This window comes from Rhododendron vialii, chromosome 12a (assembly GCF_030253575.1).
Source record: "Rhododendron vialii isolate Sample 1 chromosome 12a, ASM3025357v1".
Lineage (NCBI taxonomy): Eukaryota > Viridiplantae > Streptophyta > Magnoliopsida > Ericales > Ericaceae > Rhododendron > Rhododendron vialii.
In genome coordinates this window covers 8,131,336-8,144,750 of record NC_080568.1, presented here as the reverse complement: position 1 = coordinate 8,144,750, position 13,415 = coordinate 8,131,336, and the positions used below count along the sequence as shown (strand labels likewise).

The 13,415-nt window shown below is 36.1% G+C and overlaps 1 protein-coding gene across 1 annotated transcript; it reads right to left on the bottom strand.

Moving 5' to 3' along the window:
- Nucleotides 1-1,261: 1,261 nt before the first annotated feature.
- Nucleotides 1,262-11,263, bottom strand: LOC131310446 (uncharacterized). The gene is made up of 11 exons (XM_058337449.1): nucleotides 10,932-11,263; nucleotides 10,189-10,280; nucleotides 9,768-9,875; nucleotides 5,584-5,666; nucleotides 5,165-5,298; nucleotides 4,832-4,881; nucleotides 4,587-4,679; nucleotides 3,429-3,520; nucleotides 2,371-2,477; nucleotides 1,696-1,765; nucleotides 1,262-1,608 (listed from the first exon to the last, which is right to left on the bottom strand). Exons 1-10 carry the CDS (start codon nucleotides 11,178-11,180, stop codon nucleotides 1,724-1,726), a joined length of 1,050 nt encoding a protein of 349 aa, XP_058193432.1. The 5' UTR covers nucleotides 11,181-11,263; the 3' UTR covers nucleotides 1,262-1,608; nucleotides 1,696-1,723.
- Nucleotides 11,264-13,415: the final 2,152 nt, after the last annotated feature.

The window sequence follows — 13,415 nt, the reverse complement described above, 5'->3', positions numbered from 1 at the left end:
ATGTTTCCTACTCAAGCTTGAATTTTGGCCATTAAATCCTCTCTCTCTCTCTCTCTCTCTCTCTCTCTCATGCACATGTGTGCAAAATATACATGGAAACCAGATTCCAATCTTTTGTTGTATCGAGATCGAACTCTATCCTTCAATCTATTGCTGAATAGTTGCACGAACTCAAATTTCAATCAGTGGCAAATTTAGAAACGGACTGCCATCCGTACGTCCAGACGCTGGCAAGCTTTGGCCGGGAGAACGAAAAGCCAACCCTCTAAGGTGCTGGAGAACCCCCAATTACCCTAGCTCTCAAGAAATAACCGACATACAAACATCTAGCAGAATAGGCTGAACAGACCAGGCAGCAAAAATCTCCTCCTCCTACCCGGTTGCATGCTACTGTATATTTAGGCATGTCTATATTAGGAGTCCACCGACATTATCATGTGGCAATGAGCCCAAAGTCACAAGACACCCGAAAACCATATATATTGTATGTACCCATAACCCATTCAGTAGAAGGTTCTTACTCCATGCCCGTTTGCAGAAAAATATTCCTTCTGAAATTTATTGTTTAATTCTAAACTGCTTCCAAGGTGTGATTGAAGATGAGATGATGATGATCTAAATTCATCCTTTCCATTACCTAATCGAAAGTAGTTTGTCGCCTCTCTTAGCATTTTCGAGTTAATTAGATAAACCATCCGCAAAAAATGTTTTCTTCTAGCATTCAGCTTATTTATGACAGGTTCATATCATTCTCTACTAAATGTTGCAAAGCAACAAGTAGTTATCAAATTAAAGATACAGTACTAATTCTTTTGATTTCTTGACGGAAATAGGACGATCTTTACATATAGCAATTCAATGTTCATTTGATAAATAGTAGTAACATATATTTCAACTAATCTTTTGAGAATAAAACATACTCCGTACTAATTATCTATTTAGCAAAGTACTATTCTTCCAATAAGACTTTGAATTTTTTATTTTGCAGCGTATTGTTCATCTTCGTAAATTAACATACATAGGATGGAAATAAAATTCTCTTCCACTCTCAGCCTGAGGAATTATAGAACTTCAGGGTTCTCCCCAAATTAGAGATGTAGGAGGTGGCCTGTCAATGAAAATAAATGCATCGAACCAAATAGCAGAGCATTGCCCAAAGTTTATGAAGTTGTGCCCCAAATTCATGTCCAAAACTATAGATCACCAATTCACCAAAAATTGCCCCAATAATTATACTGTTATACAAAAAAAAACAGGCTCAAAACGAAATAGCTTTCTTTTCCATAACTTTTTTTCTACTGAAATGTGTTCTTTTCATGTTGCGTTGTTTTCAGCTATAAAAAAAACAACTAATAATGCCATTCCCATGATAGCTGAACAAGAAACAATTCTTATCAAGGCATTCGACAGACCCCAAAGAATGGTAGAATTTTTTCAGTAAGCAGATAAAGTTGTGGATGATTGGAAAATGTTGCTTCCCGAATTCTTACGTTAAAAAGTGCGCTTGTGCTGTCGTAGTCTCATGGGGTATAGACTTATCAATCATCTTTCACAGATGTAAATAGGCTTTCATCAACCATTCTCCTTCAGTTTTCTGGTACAAAAGAACTGAAACAATGACGATGAAAAAAAATTATGACAGAGATACAGTGAACAAGGAGAAAACTGAAGAATGGAACAAGCACAACTGCATACCTTTGAAGAGAAATAAATGCAGCACCTATCAAGAGTTCTGCAACAATTCCCTGATATCATACCCTTGCAGCTACAAATGAACAAGGGGTAGCACTTCTCAGTACTTGCCACGAAAAAACTTTAATAGGCAAAGTCATTGAATTCTAGATAAGGTACAATCCTCATCCTGATGATTGAATCATAACAGGTCTACGTCTTTGCCCTCAATAATTGCACTTATACGAGGTTGTGACATTAAATCAACACGAAGAGTTGTTTTTAAAGCTTTTTCAGCGTAAATCAATGTAACTAGAGTAAAAAGTAAGATAGTGAAAACATTTGCAGATTTGAGAAGAAAATGCATAAGAGCTTTCCATTAACTACTATTATATCCACTCTTTGAGAGAGAGAGAGATCTATTTTTAATTTCACTACCAAAGCCTGCACAATTTTCCAGTTATAAATCTCCAACATCGGCTTATTAGCTAAGCCATAGAACTACAAGAAATATGCCACAATGAAGAATGAGAGATGTTAGCTACTTAAGTGTCGCAAGCAGAGAGTGATGAAGTCAAACCAATATTTTAATGTTGAGCTGAAGATGGAGGATATAGAGAAGAAAATGTCATTCTCCAGTCCAAAGTACACGTGGGACATCCAAAAAAGATAAACACCCGCAAGAAGTAGGCAATTTACCTGAAGAAAGGCGAGAAGCAAGATCACTCCAGAGTTCCAGAGAGCGTGTATGGTGATGGGGGTGAGAAGGTTTCGAGTTTGAGCGTATGAAAAACCCAAAAGTGTCCCTAAGAGCATTTAACACTCAGTTAGAATCCTTGATGAAGGATATACAAATTAGGATAGTACATAATGGGAGTTCAGCCTTTTATACAAATCACCTCACTACTGATCACTATGGTTTGGTTTTTCTTTAGCGGCATTTTTTCCATGGTCATTATCATTTGTTTACTTTGCAGGGGCGTCTACATTAAATTAAAAGCCCCTAAAAGGTTTTTATTGAATTGAATGTTAATTGAAAAGATCCACTAAAATATGAATGCTTATAGGTTTCTTTATCTTTCAAGCAATCACTTTTTGCTTTCAGCACATTTTAGACTAAAAGTCTCCCAAAGTGAAAACACTGAATGAAGATAATAATAATAATAATAATAATAATAATAATAATAATAAAAGGTTCACTAAAATAAATACCCAAAATAAGTGGACAAAAAATTAAAGCTTCCTATTCTCATAATCATTAGAAGATTAATATTCCAAGGTATGTTACCCTTCCTCAATTATGTAGCAAAGTAGCACCACATAATGAAAATTGATGGTTTAATATTGCCACTTTAAACTATAACATGCTGGTCAGTGAACTCTTCAGAAGCAATTGACACTTGATATCCAAAATAAATTTATTCAAACTCTTTAAGAAAACAATATACAGAAATTGCAAGTATTCTTAGGTTTGATGGCTTTGGCATGCACTACTGTTGTAGAACTCAGTTCCCAAACCATAAATTGACATGATAAAATGTTGTCTCCACTTTCCCTCTTCCTTTTTTCTGATTTATTATTATTATTATTTTGATCGGCACCTTCCCTCTTCCTTGGAAAAACATCTTGTTTTATTCAGAAGGCGTCTTTCAACCTTTTTCTTCCCAAGTCAAGGGCCTTGTCTAGCTTTTTTAGTGATTAATGATTATTCTGCTGCCTTAGCGTAAATCAACTTCACAAGAAGTAGAAAGATTTACCTAGCACAAACAGTTGTGGAAATTGTCCAGGAGTGAGATGTGCAACAGCAAATACAGCACCACTAATGAGGATGGAAACTGGAGTAGGCAACCTGAAGAGAGAATTAGGTCAATTACAAGAGCTCTTTGATTTATTGAAATGAAAAAAGAAAAAAAGGTAAACATGAGGAGACATATAAAAGACAACTGATTTGCAGGGTGCTGTCTTTCTGGGTGTGCACATGCGCATACAATCGCATCCATAAAACAAACTCCCACCTAATAAGCCTTGTGTATGCTACTTGCAGTCTAACTAGAGCCCTTTCTTGATATTCAAATTTGTCTACAGTACAAGCTCAATGATTTAGTCACAAGAAAGAACATTTCCTCTCAAATCAACAAATTTCCCTTTTGGTGTAATCACAAAAACTTGAATTGAAAAACCAGAAAAGAAAGTTTGGGTCAAGCAATCCCACTGTGCAAATAAAAACTACACTGGGCGTGTGCTAATCTACCCGATCCAGCACCCCAAATTGGCCGGACCCCCACCATGTAATCGTAGTCTCTTTTCTATCCCTTGAGCCGTACCTCGGTGGCATGTTGATAATCTGTTTCAGCCTGCTTTCTCACAAATCCCAATTTGTAAATGCCACCTCTAACTTTTTTGAAATAAGTTCATGATGTCCCATTCTTCCTTGTACCCTATACATTCATGTCATCATCCTCATTCCTCACAAGATAAGCGCTTCAAATTTTTTCATGAACAGCACATAATGCTAATAAAGCCCTGCTAGTCATCTCTCTTCAAAAGTTAGACATATAACAGTAAATAGACACCATAGAAATCCAGCAACTAATACTGATTGAATCAGCCAGGAAGCAGTCTAAATGTAACTAAAATGCCACACAAAAGAGTGACAGACAAAATGGTACCATAGATATTCACGAAATGTTGGAAACTGAGTTTCACATTTTCGTGGTCAACCCACATAATGTCCCATCAACATCATTTAGTGTACTGCCAGTACATTGAGGAACTTTAATTAACTTAAAAGGAGAAATCATTGATCTAGGTTCCTAATTCCTTCAAAAGATAGGATGTGCAATGGACATCCCACAACCTAAATAGTGCAATGACAGATGGAACAGTAATGTTTAATTATCAGGAAGAAGCCATACCACTTAGTAAGGGACACCATAAGAAAACCCCGAAACAGAGTTTCCTCAAGGAGTGGAGCAAGGACGCCAGTGACGCCAACCAGCCAGGCAGTGCTACAAGATAAAGGGCAATAATCACTGGATTGTCTAGTGCTCCAAACTTGATCAAGGGAAGTATTACGAAAAAATCTGCAGGAAAACTATGCCTACTTGTTTTCCAATTTAAGAGATGCAGGATAGAGGCATACAAAAAAGTGTTGAAATACCTGATGGTTGAGGATCCAATCAACGGTAGCAAAGTCACCAGAGCATCAGTCTGAAAATGATTTTTAAATACCAAAAGTGTTCTTTCGTGAAATAGAAGAAAATAAAAGCTACAAAAGTTCAAAATCAACATGAAGGTCCACTGAAGTTCCACAATCTTTGACAGGAATAGGGGAGCAAATGGGAAAAATATCTAATACAGCCATCTCCTTCATAATGCCCACACCACAGCCACTAAAATACATAACATATGCACTTTGCGTCTTATAATCATCTACAAAGTGGCGTTGGGTGACTTGTGCCTGTGTTCCTAGTATTACAACCCAATTTCTGACCTCTCTTTGTGGCTTATCAGCACGAAACAAGGACGCGGCAACTCCAGTTAAAGAAATCGCTACTACAGCTCCAACAATACCAATTCCAGCCCACAAGAGCCATCCTCTCTGGAGATCGAAAGGTTTCTTCAGATCTGAAACATTTGATTAGATTGTTGAGTGGCAACTAGAAAGATATCATCTGATGTGAGTGCGCTTTTTCTTTTTTTCTCATTTTTTTTTTTTTGTTGCTACTCCTTGATTATATAATCTGTTGCAACCTTATAGCAACTACTAATAAACTGTTCCTTAGGTCAGATTTATGTCACTATAGTCCATCGGTTGTATTCCAACATGTAGAAGCAGGTTATTGGTTGTCTCCTAACAACACAATACATAAACGATCTATTCATGATCCAAAGTACGGTATAACTTCTTACCATAGCGAAACAAGTCATCGGGACGAGGTTGGAACGTGTCGGTGATACTAAACAGAACTCCTAGTACAACTACAGTTGTAATTCTGCAACATAATAACACGAAAAAAGTTAGAAACATTTTTTGATTACAAGTCAAACAACATAAAACTGAAACATACCATAGGTGCTTTTGTAACAAACGATGATGGCAATTTCCAACAGATGGCAATGGCTGAACATGTCATAAAGGCTATTTGACAGTCCAAATCTAGGAGGTCAATCAAACTCGAAATTCTTAACAGTGTGCTCTAGAAGGTATGGTATATATAGCATGGATCAGATCATCACATGGTTACCATTACCAACTTATACAGAGGACATATCTGAGGCGTGCAACTAAACTAATTTGGTTGAATTAAGACCAAAGAGCAAGAAAGTATTCATGACTAATATTCATGGAAAACAGCTCAAATACAGAGGGAAAACCCACAGGATAGCTCCATTGAATCATCCAAAATACCTAATCAATCTAATTTGTAGCCAGCTCACTCCTCAACGAGAGAGAGAGAGAAACAACTGATTTTCACATGTCCTCTCCATTTTTACATTGCCTTCCTCCACAGAAATTACTTAAAGGGGAAGAATTGCAACAAGCCAGCTGACGAGTGTGGATCAATGGCACTGGCCTAGTCATGAAAGGTTGAGCATGCTAATCGTCATTGATTTTGCAAGTTCCAAAACTTCGGTCTGTTTCCAATAAAATATTACTTTGACTTCCCAATCATGCCTTCCAAATCCTGTCATAGCTACCATTACATTCATTCTAGGTGGTAACCAAACTCAAACCCCAACAAATCCTGTTATAAATACTAAGAGAAATAGACAAACCATCCTTTCTGTTTTTCCCAGAGGTTCAAATTGTTTCCATGGATATTGTCTAGCACCTAAATTCTATCTTCTTCTACCAGAAACAAATTGTGTAGTTGACATGTCGTGTGCAAGTTTGTCCTGAAACACCTTGCACCACTTCCAGTTTTCAAGCAGTGAATTTCAAGCAGATCTCAACAGTGATATTTCCCTTCTTTCAAAATTCTTTTCAGCATGAATTGTACTTGCACATTTGAGCGTAAATAATGTATTCATGTGCAGTCCTGTTGCATGGGTTAATGAATGATTGCATTGAGCTACTTAGGTCATTAAGTGTAATTTGGCCTTAGAGAATTGATGTGGCTGCCCCTTGCGGCCAAATGACTCCCCAATGCCTAGATTCCGAGACTAACTAGAAGAGAAGGAGAGACCGCTTTAAAGGGCATGGTGGTCAGGTTGGCAACCACCCCACAGGCAGTTATTGTGTATTTGAAAACTTCCATGAACATGGGATACAGATAACTTCAATAAAATATTGGTGGAAAGTCCACTATAGCATGTTTGTAACCCACTAAGTCCACTTCTAGATTTCATAACCCCTCTAGTCCACTAATATAGTTATATAACCTACTAACTCCAATTTACTTAAAAAGAGATATTTTTCAAGACCAAAAAACCCTCCTATATAATATATGGAGAGAAACCATAGATCACAAAACAGATCTGAGCCTTCCCTCTCCCCCTCTCTCTCTCTCTCCTCTCCTCTCCTCCCCTGGTGAACCGTCCACCCCAAATTCTCCACGCCAACAAGCTCTCCCTCACTCACCACGAACTGGATCGAGCCCGCGCTGCCCACAACAGTGATGCTTACCAACAAGCGGCTGCTACACAACACCAACCCCCAATCCTCGCCCTCTTCAAGTGATTCTCTCTCTCTAACAGAATTTGCAGATCATCTAGAAGGGGTGAGAAGTAGTAGTACGTACATGCAATATTGCGCATTCCAATATTTAGATCTTTGATTCGCATTTCCATGTGAGTTTACTGTAGTAATGCCCCAAAATCACAAAACCTATATACATTGTTAACAACTTACGAATTGTTGCATTTTTTTTTAGTTCCACTTGCTTCTGATATATTTGGAGTTTTTTGAATAAATATATAAAGTTATATTTGTGCTTTTCATCAATCACTTATTGATTTGGTCCCGCGCAGTGGCCTCTTCGACTTGCTTCTGATATATTTGGAGTTTTTTAAATAAATATATAAGGTTATGTGTGTTTTTTCTAGGGCTAGATATATAAGGTGGGAACATGTTGTGTTTTTTGAAAAAATATATAAGATTGTATGTGTGCTTTTCGTGTCACACAAAAAATATATTTTTGTGTGTTTTTGTTGTTATTTAATGTCATTTTTTTAAAGCATTCTCAGTTAGAGAGAGATATAATAATATATAATGTTATATTGTTATATATAACATTCTAGATTAGAAATATTCTATGTTATTTAATAAAAAGAACATATAACATTATATATGACATTTGTACCGTGTAACGTTATATATGAGTTTCTATCATACATAATGCTATCTGCTTCGTTGTCGATCACTTATTGAATTGGTCCACGTAGCGGCCTCTCCGACTCATACGTGAAAATATATGATTTGAAGCTCGGTTAACGATGTGGTTTGGTTATAGATAATCTTCTCTACTGAGACATATATGTTATATGTGACAATTTGCACTTGATATATATATGAGCTTGTATTGACATAAAAAAATATTTCAATTTGCATAGAGAACATATAACATTGTATATGAGATTTTGTCCTGTAAAACTAAAAAAAAAGAAGAGGAACTAATAACGTTTTATGTTCTCTTATTGAATAGGTCTGCGCAACGGCCTTTCAAAAGCACATATGGATATATCCATATATTATCAGAAGTAAGTCAAAGAGGCCGCTGCGCGGACCAATTCAATAAGTGATGGACAACGGAGTATATAACGTTATATGTGAACTTCTGTCATGTGTAATATGTGCTTTTATCTCATTTTTGAGATATATTAATGTTGTTTATGTTGTTTTGAATATGTATATATGTAGATATAGAGGTTATGGGAATGCTATTCGGAGGCAAAAAATCAAAATTTTGAAGGATCCGATGAAGGTTTTGATTAAGAAACGATGAAAAAATGAAGCTCGACCCCCTGTGGCCTCATCAACATTCAACTTGGGATTTAAGACGTGACAGGAAACAAGGATAATAGTGGCATGATATGTGAAAATATAATGTTATTTTTTGAGATATAGAATATTGTTGGAAAGATATGATGTTGTTTTGAGAACATATAATTTTATGTCATGTTTTGTGAGACTTAGAGCGACAGAAGCTTAGACATAATATTATATATTCTGTTTTTTTTTTTTTGTGAGATTTAGAACTACAGAAGCTCATATATAATGTTATTATATGTTCTGTTCTATTTTTTTGTGAGATTCAGAGCTGTAGAAGCTCAAATATAATGTTGTATGTTCTTTTTTTTTCTTTTGAGATATTTAGATATTCAAAAAGGCACATATAATGTTATATGTTTTGTATGGACCAGCATATAACGTTAAAGACTAAAAACAAGAAAAATCAAAAAGAAATGTTGCAAGTTAGAAAATTTTTGCCACACATATAACATGTTAGGAAATTTTTGTCACTCATATAACGTTAAAAAATCAATACAAGAAAAAATAGGAAAAAACAAAAAGAGAAATTTGTCACATATATAACGTTAAATGTTAAGTGTAACGGGTTCAATAAAAAAATCGAGAAAAATGAAAAAATACGTTTTTTGTTACACATATGACGTTATATGTGGCGTGATGGCAGCGGTGGTGGTGGTGGCGGTGGCGGCGGCGACGGCTTGATTGCAACAAAAACGAAAAAAATGAAAAAAAAAATACATTTTCGTGTTAGCCAAACAAAGCCCTTGTTTATTAGGTAGGATATTTTTGTCATTAAAATTATTAGTAGACTTAGTGGGTTATGAAACTTAGAAATGGACTAGATGGGTTTGGAAACTGCTTTAGTGGACTTATGCAAAATTCTCCCAAACTTTAATCGCCAAGACAAGAATTGGGTAATCTTTTGGAAGATGCAGCATTATGCAGCTCAGACAACCTGGGGCATTATTAGTTCCACCAGAAAGGCATGCTGAAAACGGAAAAGGCCGATTCGTGTAAAGAAACATACATTTTAGGATACCTAAGAAAATGAGGGTCTATAACAGTTCGTAAATAAAAAGGCAACACTTGTAGCCCAAATGAGAGAGAGAGAGAGAGTTCATACGCTTCATCCAAAAAAAGTATTTCCGCTTTCTCATCCAAGCCCAATTCTCCAACTTGAAGTCCTAGATACGGTAAAGCCGATTGCTCTATCAACACTGTCAGAAGAAAACTGCCTGAATAATCATTAGATTAAGACCAGTGATCTAAAGACAACGCCTATTCAGAGAAGTGCAAAAAGATGAAGAGAAAGGCGCAATTAACAATTAAATCAAACAAAACCCCGAATACTACAAAAGATGGGGGAAGAGGCCGAGATTCATCAAGACACTAATAGTGACAAATGGGATAGGTGGAATTAGACACTCATAATATATAACAGTGTGGCATCACATAACTGCACACATGCACGGATGCACCCCCTCAATGAACTTGGGCAAAGATATAGAGTTTAACCAAGGGGTCGTGAAGTACAGAAAACATACCTTAATCCACAAGCAAGTGAGGTTAGGGAAACCGTTTGCCACTCCCAAGGAACATCCCACCGTTTGAGAATTGGCCAGTCCAAGTCATTCTCCTGAAACATCATTGCTAGAACTAATCAACAAAAACTCAACAGTTACAAATTTTCATACTGTTTGAACTTTGATCTCTGGCAATGTTCATTATAATCATATTATCCTTATGATCTACCGAAGCTAAAGAAAAAAATTCAACTACTTGGGCTTGCTTACAATCTGCATTCTTTTGAAGCTAATTATAGCTTCCAACCTGAGTCTCCACTCTACTTTAAAAACCTGACACATTATAAATATAACTGGGCTCTCCGCACGTGGGCGATGGGATTAGGGCCGAGATTAGTCGAGATGCGCTTAAGCGGGCCCGGACATATGAGTACTCAAAAGAATATTAATATAAATTTTCAATCTACATAATCCAGTTACACAGATAAATTCTCCAATTTCAAAAGCAAAATAGTATTTGGGCCGGTGTTGGATGGCTCAAAATGTAGCTGGGTGGACCAACTTACGTAAGAGAAATAAATAAGTACTCATTTTTTGAATTAAAAGTGATGTATTGTGGGAGAATGACATGTCTCGACGGGAAATAAGTACTTAAAAAATAGTAAAAACCTTAGCGGAACAGGGTCGGTCGTGCGAGCTCATCCATCCCCTGTCCAAACTTAAATTATACGGTACCGGAAAAAGCGTAAGTTGAAGCTCAATACCTTTTGCGGAAATTTATCGTCGCCAGCTTTGTAAGAGCACACTGAACGGAGCCCTCTGTTCGAACCTGGCGTCGAATTCGCACCGGGAAAACTTTTTAAAGTTATACTGGAATGCGATAGTTGTAACGAACGAGAGGAATTGGGGCGGTTACTACTGAGAAGGACAGCGGGAGCTGGTCGAGTTAGGGTTTTAGATGGAAAGAGAATGGGCGAAATGGATGTAGAGGAATGAGTTAGGGTCGAAACCATTGTTGCGTTTGAAAATCAGTTAGTTGGAGGAGCTCCCTGCCTCGTTGGGAAGCAGATAAGGCTATAGGCTGAAGTCAAGGCTGTAAATGAGTCGAGCCGAGCTTTGTCGAGCTGAGAGCTCGGCTCATTTACTGAACAAATTTATTCGAGTTTGAGCTCGGTTCGAGCTTTAACGAGTAGAGTTAAATCATTTACTTAAAAACCACAATTTTAGTAAAACTTCCATAAAACTCGATCCGATTCTACTCAAATTAAAAACAAAATTGAGTTTCAGTCAAATTTTAAGCTCCGTTCAGCTAAGACTCTTATTTTTTAAGTATTTATTTTTCACTTCTTCACGAGACAGGTCATTCTCTTACCATACATTACTTTTAATTTATAAAAAAAGTACTTATTTGAAAAATAAATACTCCCTCCGTCCCTTATTTAAAGTCCAGTATTTCATTTTGGGCTGCCCCTTAATAAGTGTTCATTTTGTAAAGTTAGTGGGTAAAAGTTGGCGCATTGTCTATTTTGTCCCTAAAAGTAGATTCCATTTTGAAAATTTAGTGAATAAAAGTGTAATGATGATGGGTAAGTAGGGAAAGTAGAGAAAAAAGTTGATGTGAAATGTATAATGATGATGTCTTTTTAATAAGTTGGAGTTATGAAGCAGGACACTTAAAAAGGGACGGAGGGAGTACTTAGTTTAGTCAAATTAATAAAGATTCAAATTTTAAAAGACTATTTTCTCTCCCCTCAATATATAATTATGTTATTGATGAAGTTTAACTCAAACTTTTGCTTGTTGTAGTCTTTTAATTTTAAAAGACTATTTTCTCTCCCATCAACAAGTTTTGGTATTTTAGTTTGTTGTTTACACTAATTAACAACTTGTTAACAATTTTTTTTTTAACAAAATTTTCACTCACATACTCATCTACAATTTATTCACTATAAAAAATAATTTGATATTTCTAAAAAACTTATTTATATCGAAAACAGCTAACAATTTAATTAAAAAAATTCTTTCTCAAAAACTTATAGTACTATATACTACAACCATGCTATCTACACAGAGAATTAACACACATATTACTGTGTGAGGCCTACTACGGTTTCTATAAAAATGATTCAAGCCATTCATTAAATATAATTTTTTTTAAGGGCTCCCACAAAAAATCAGCTAAATCTGATACCTATAAGTGCTCGATTTTTTTTATCAGCAGTGCTTGATTTAATCATCTAACTTTTCATTCAGATTTCTGGATAATGAAAAGTTAGATGATTGAATCGAGCATATGTAGGTATTGGATTGAGCTGATTTTTCACGTGGACCCTTAAAAAATGTTTTACATTTAATAAACGGCTTGAATAATTTATGTGAGACTTGGAATGAGTCCCACACACGAATCTGAACGTGATTTATGTGCTAAAAGTCTGTGTGAATAGTATATAGTACTAATGCATGCCCGTGCCTGAAGGCACTGCACAACACGTTTCAGTCATACACTTGGCGATAGGGGAAAGAGCGAGAGAAAGGGATGTGATGGTCCTACGATGATCTGATCACATTGTTACCTAGGGAAAGGGATGTGCTGGTCTTGTAGTGATCTCATCAAACAATACGATTCAAACGAAAGAGGAATAAAGTCCACAACAAATACTTTCTAAGATACATATGTTATCCTAGTAAAACTTTTAAAATTCTTAAATTCACTTTGTCGTGTCTCCAGCAAGTCCCCCGGTAAAAATATTTAAACCTAATGGATACCTCATGTGGCGTGTCCATACATGACTCCATGTGTTCCCGACGTGTCGCGTGTCCTCGCAGTGTCGGACCACAAAGTCTATTCAAAGTCAATCAAAACAAAAATTAAGAGAGCTACGAAATTTGCTCCTAAAAATGGATCATAAAGAATTAATTCACTCCCCACTAATTTCACTCTCTTAAACATGCATTTTAATAAACACAAAGTGGGCATCTTTGAAAGACACACATGTCAACTGGGGACAAAGAATATAAAGAGTATAAATACAAATAACAAAGTTATAGATCAAAAAACTTGCCATCCTCGTTAATTTAGATTTGTGTTAGGGCCACTCAAAAAATCTAAACACCCCAACTTGCAGCTTATACTATAAAGAAAAACTAACTTCTGACGCACGGTACTCAGTTGAATGACCTTAATGGTTCAAACTTCAGGATCACAATAACTGCAAAAAAATAAAAATAAAAAATCCAAAAATGCTTCG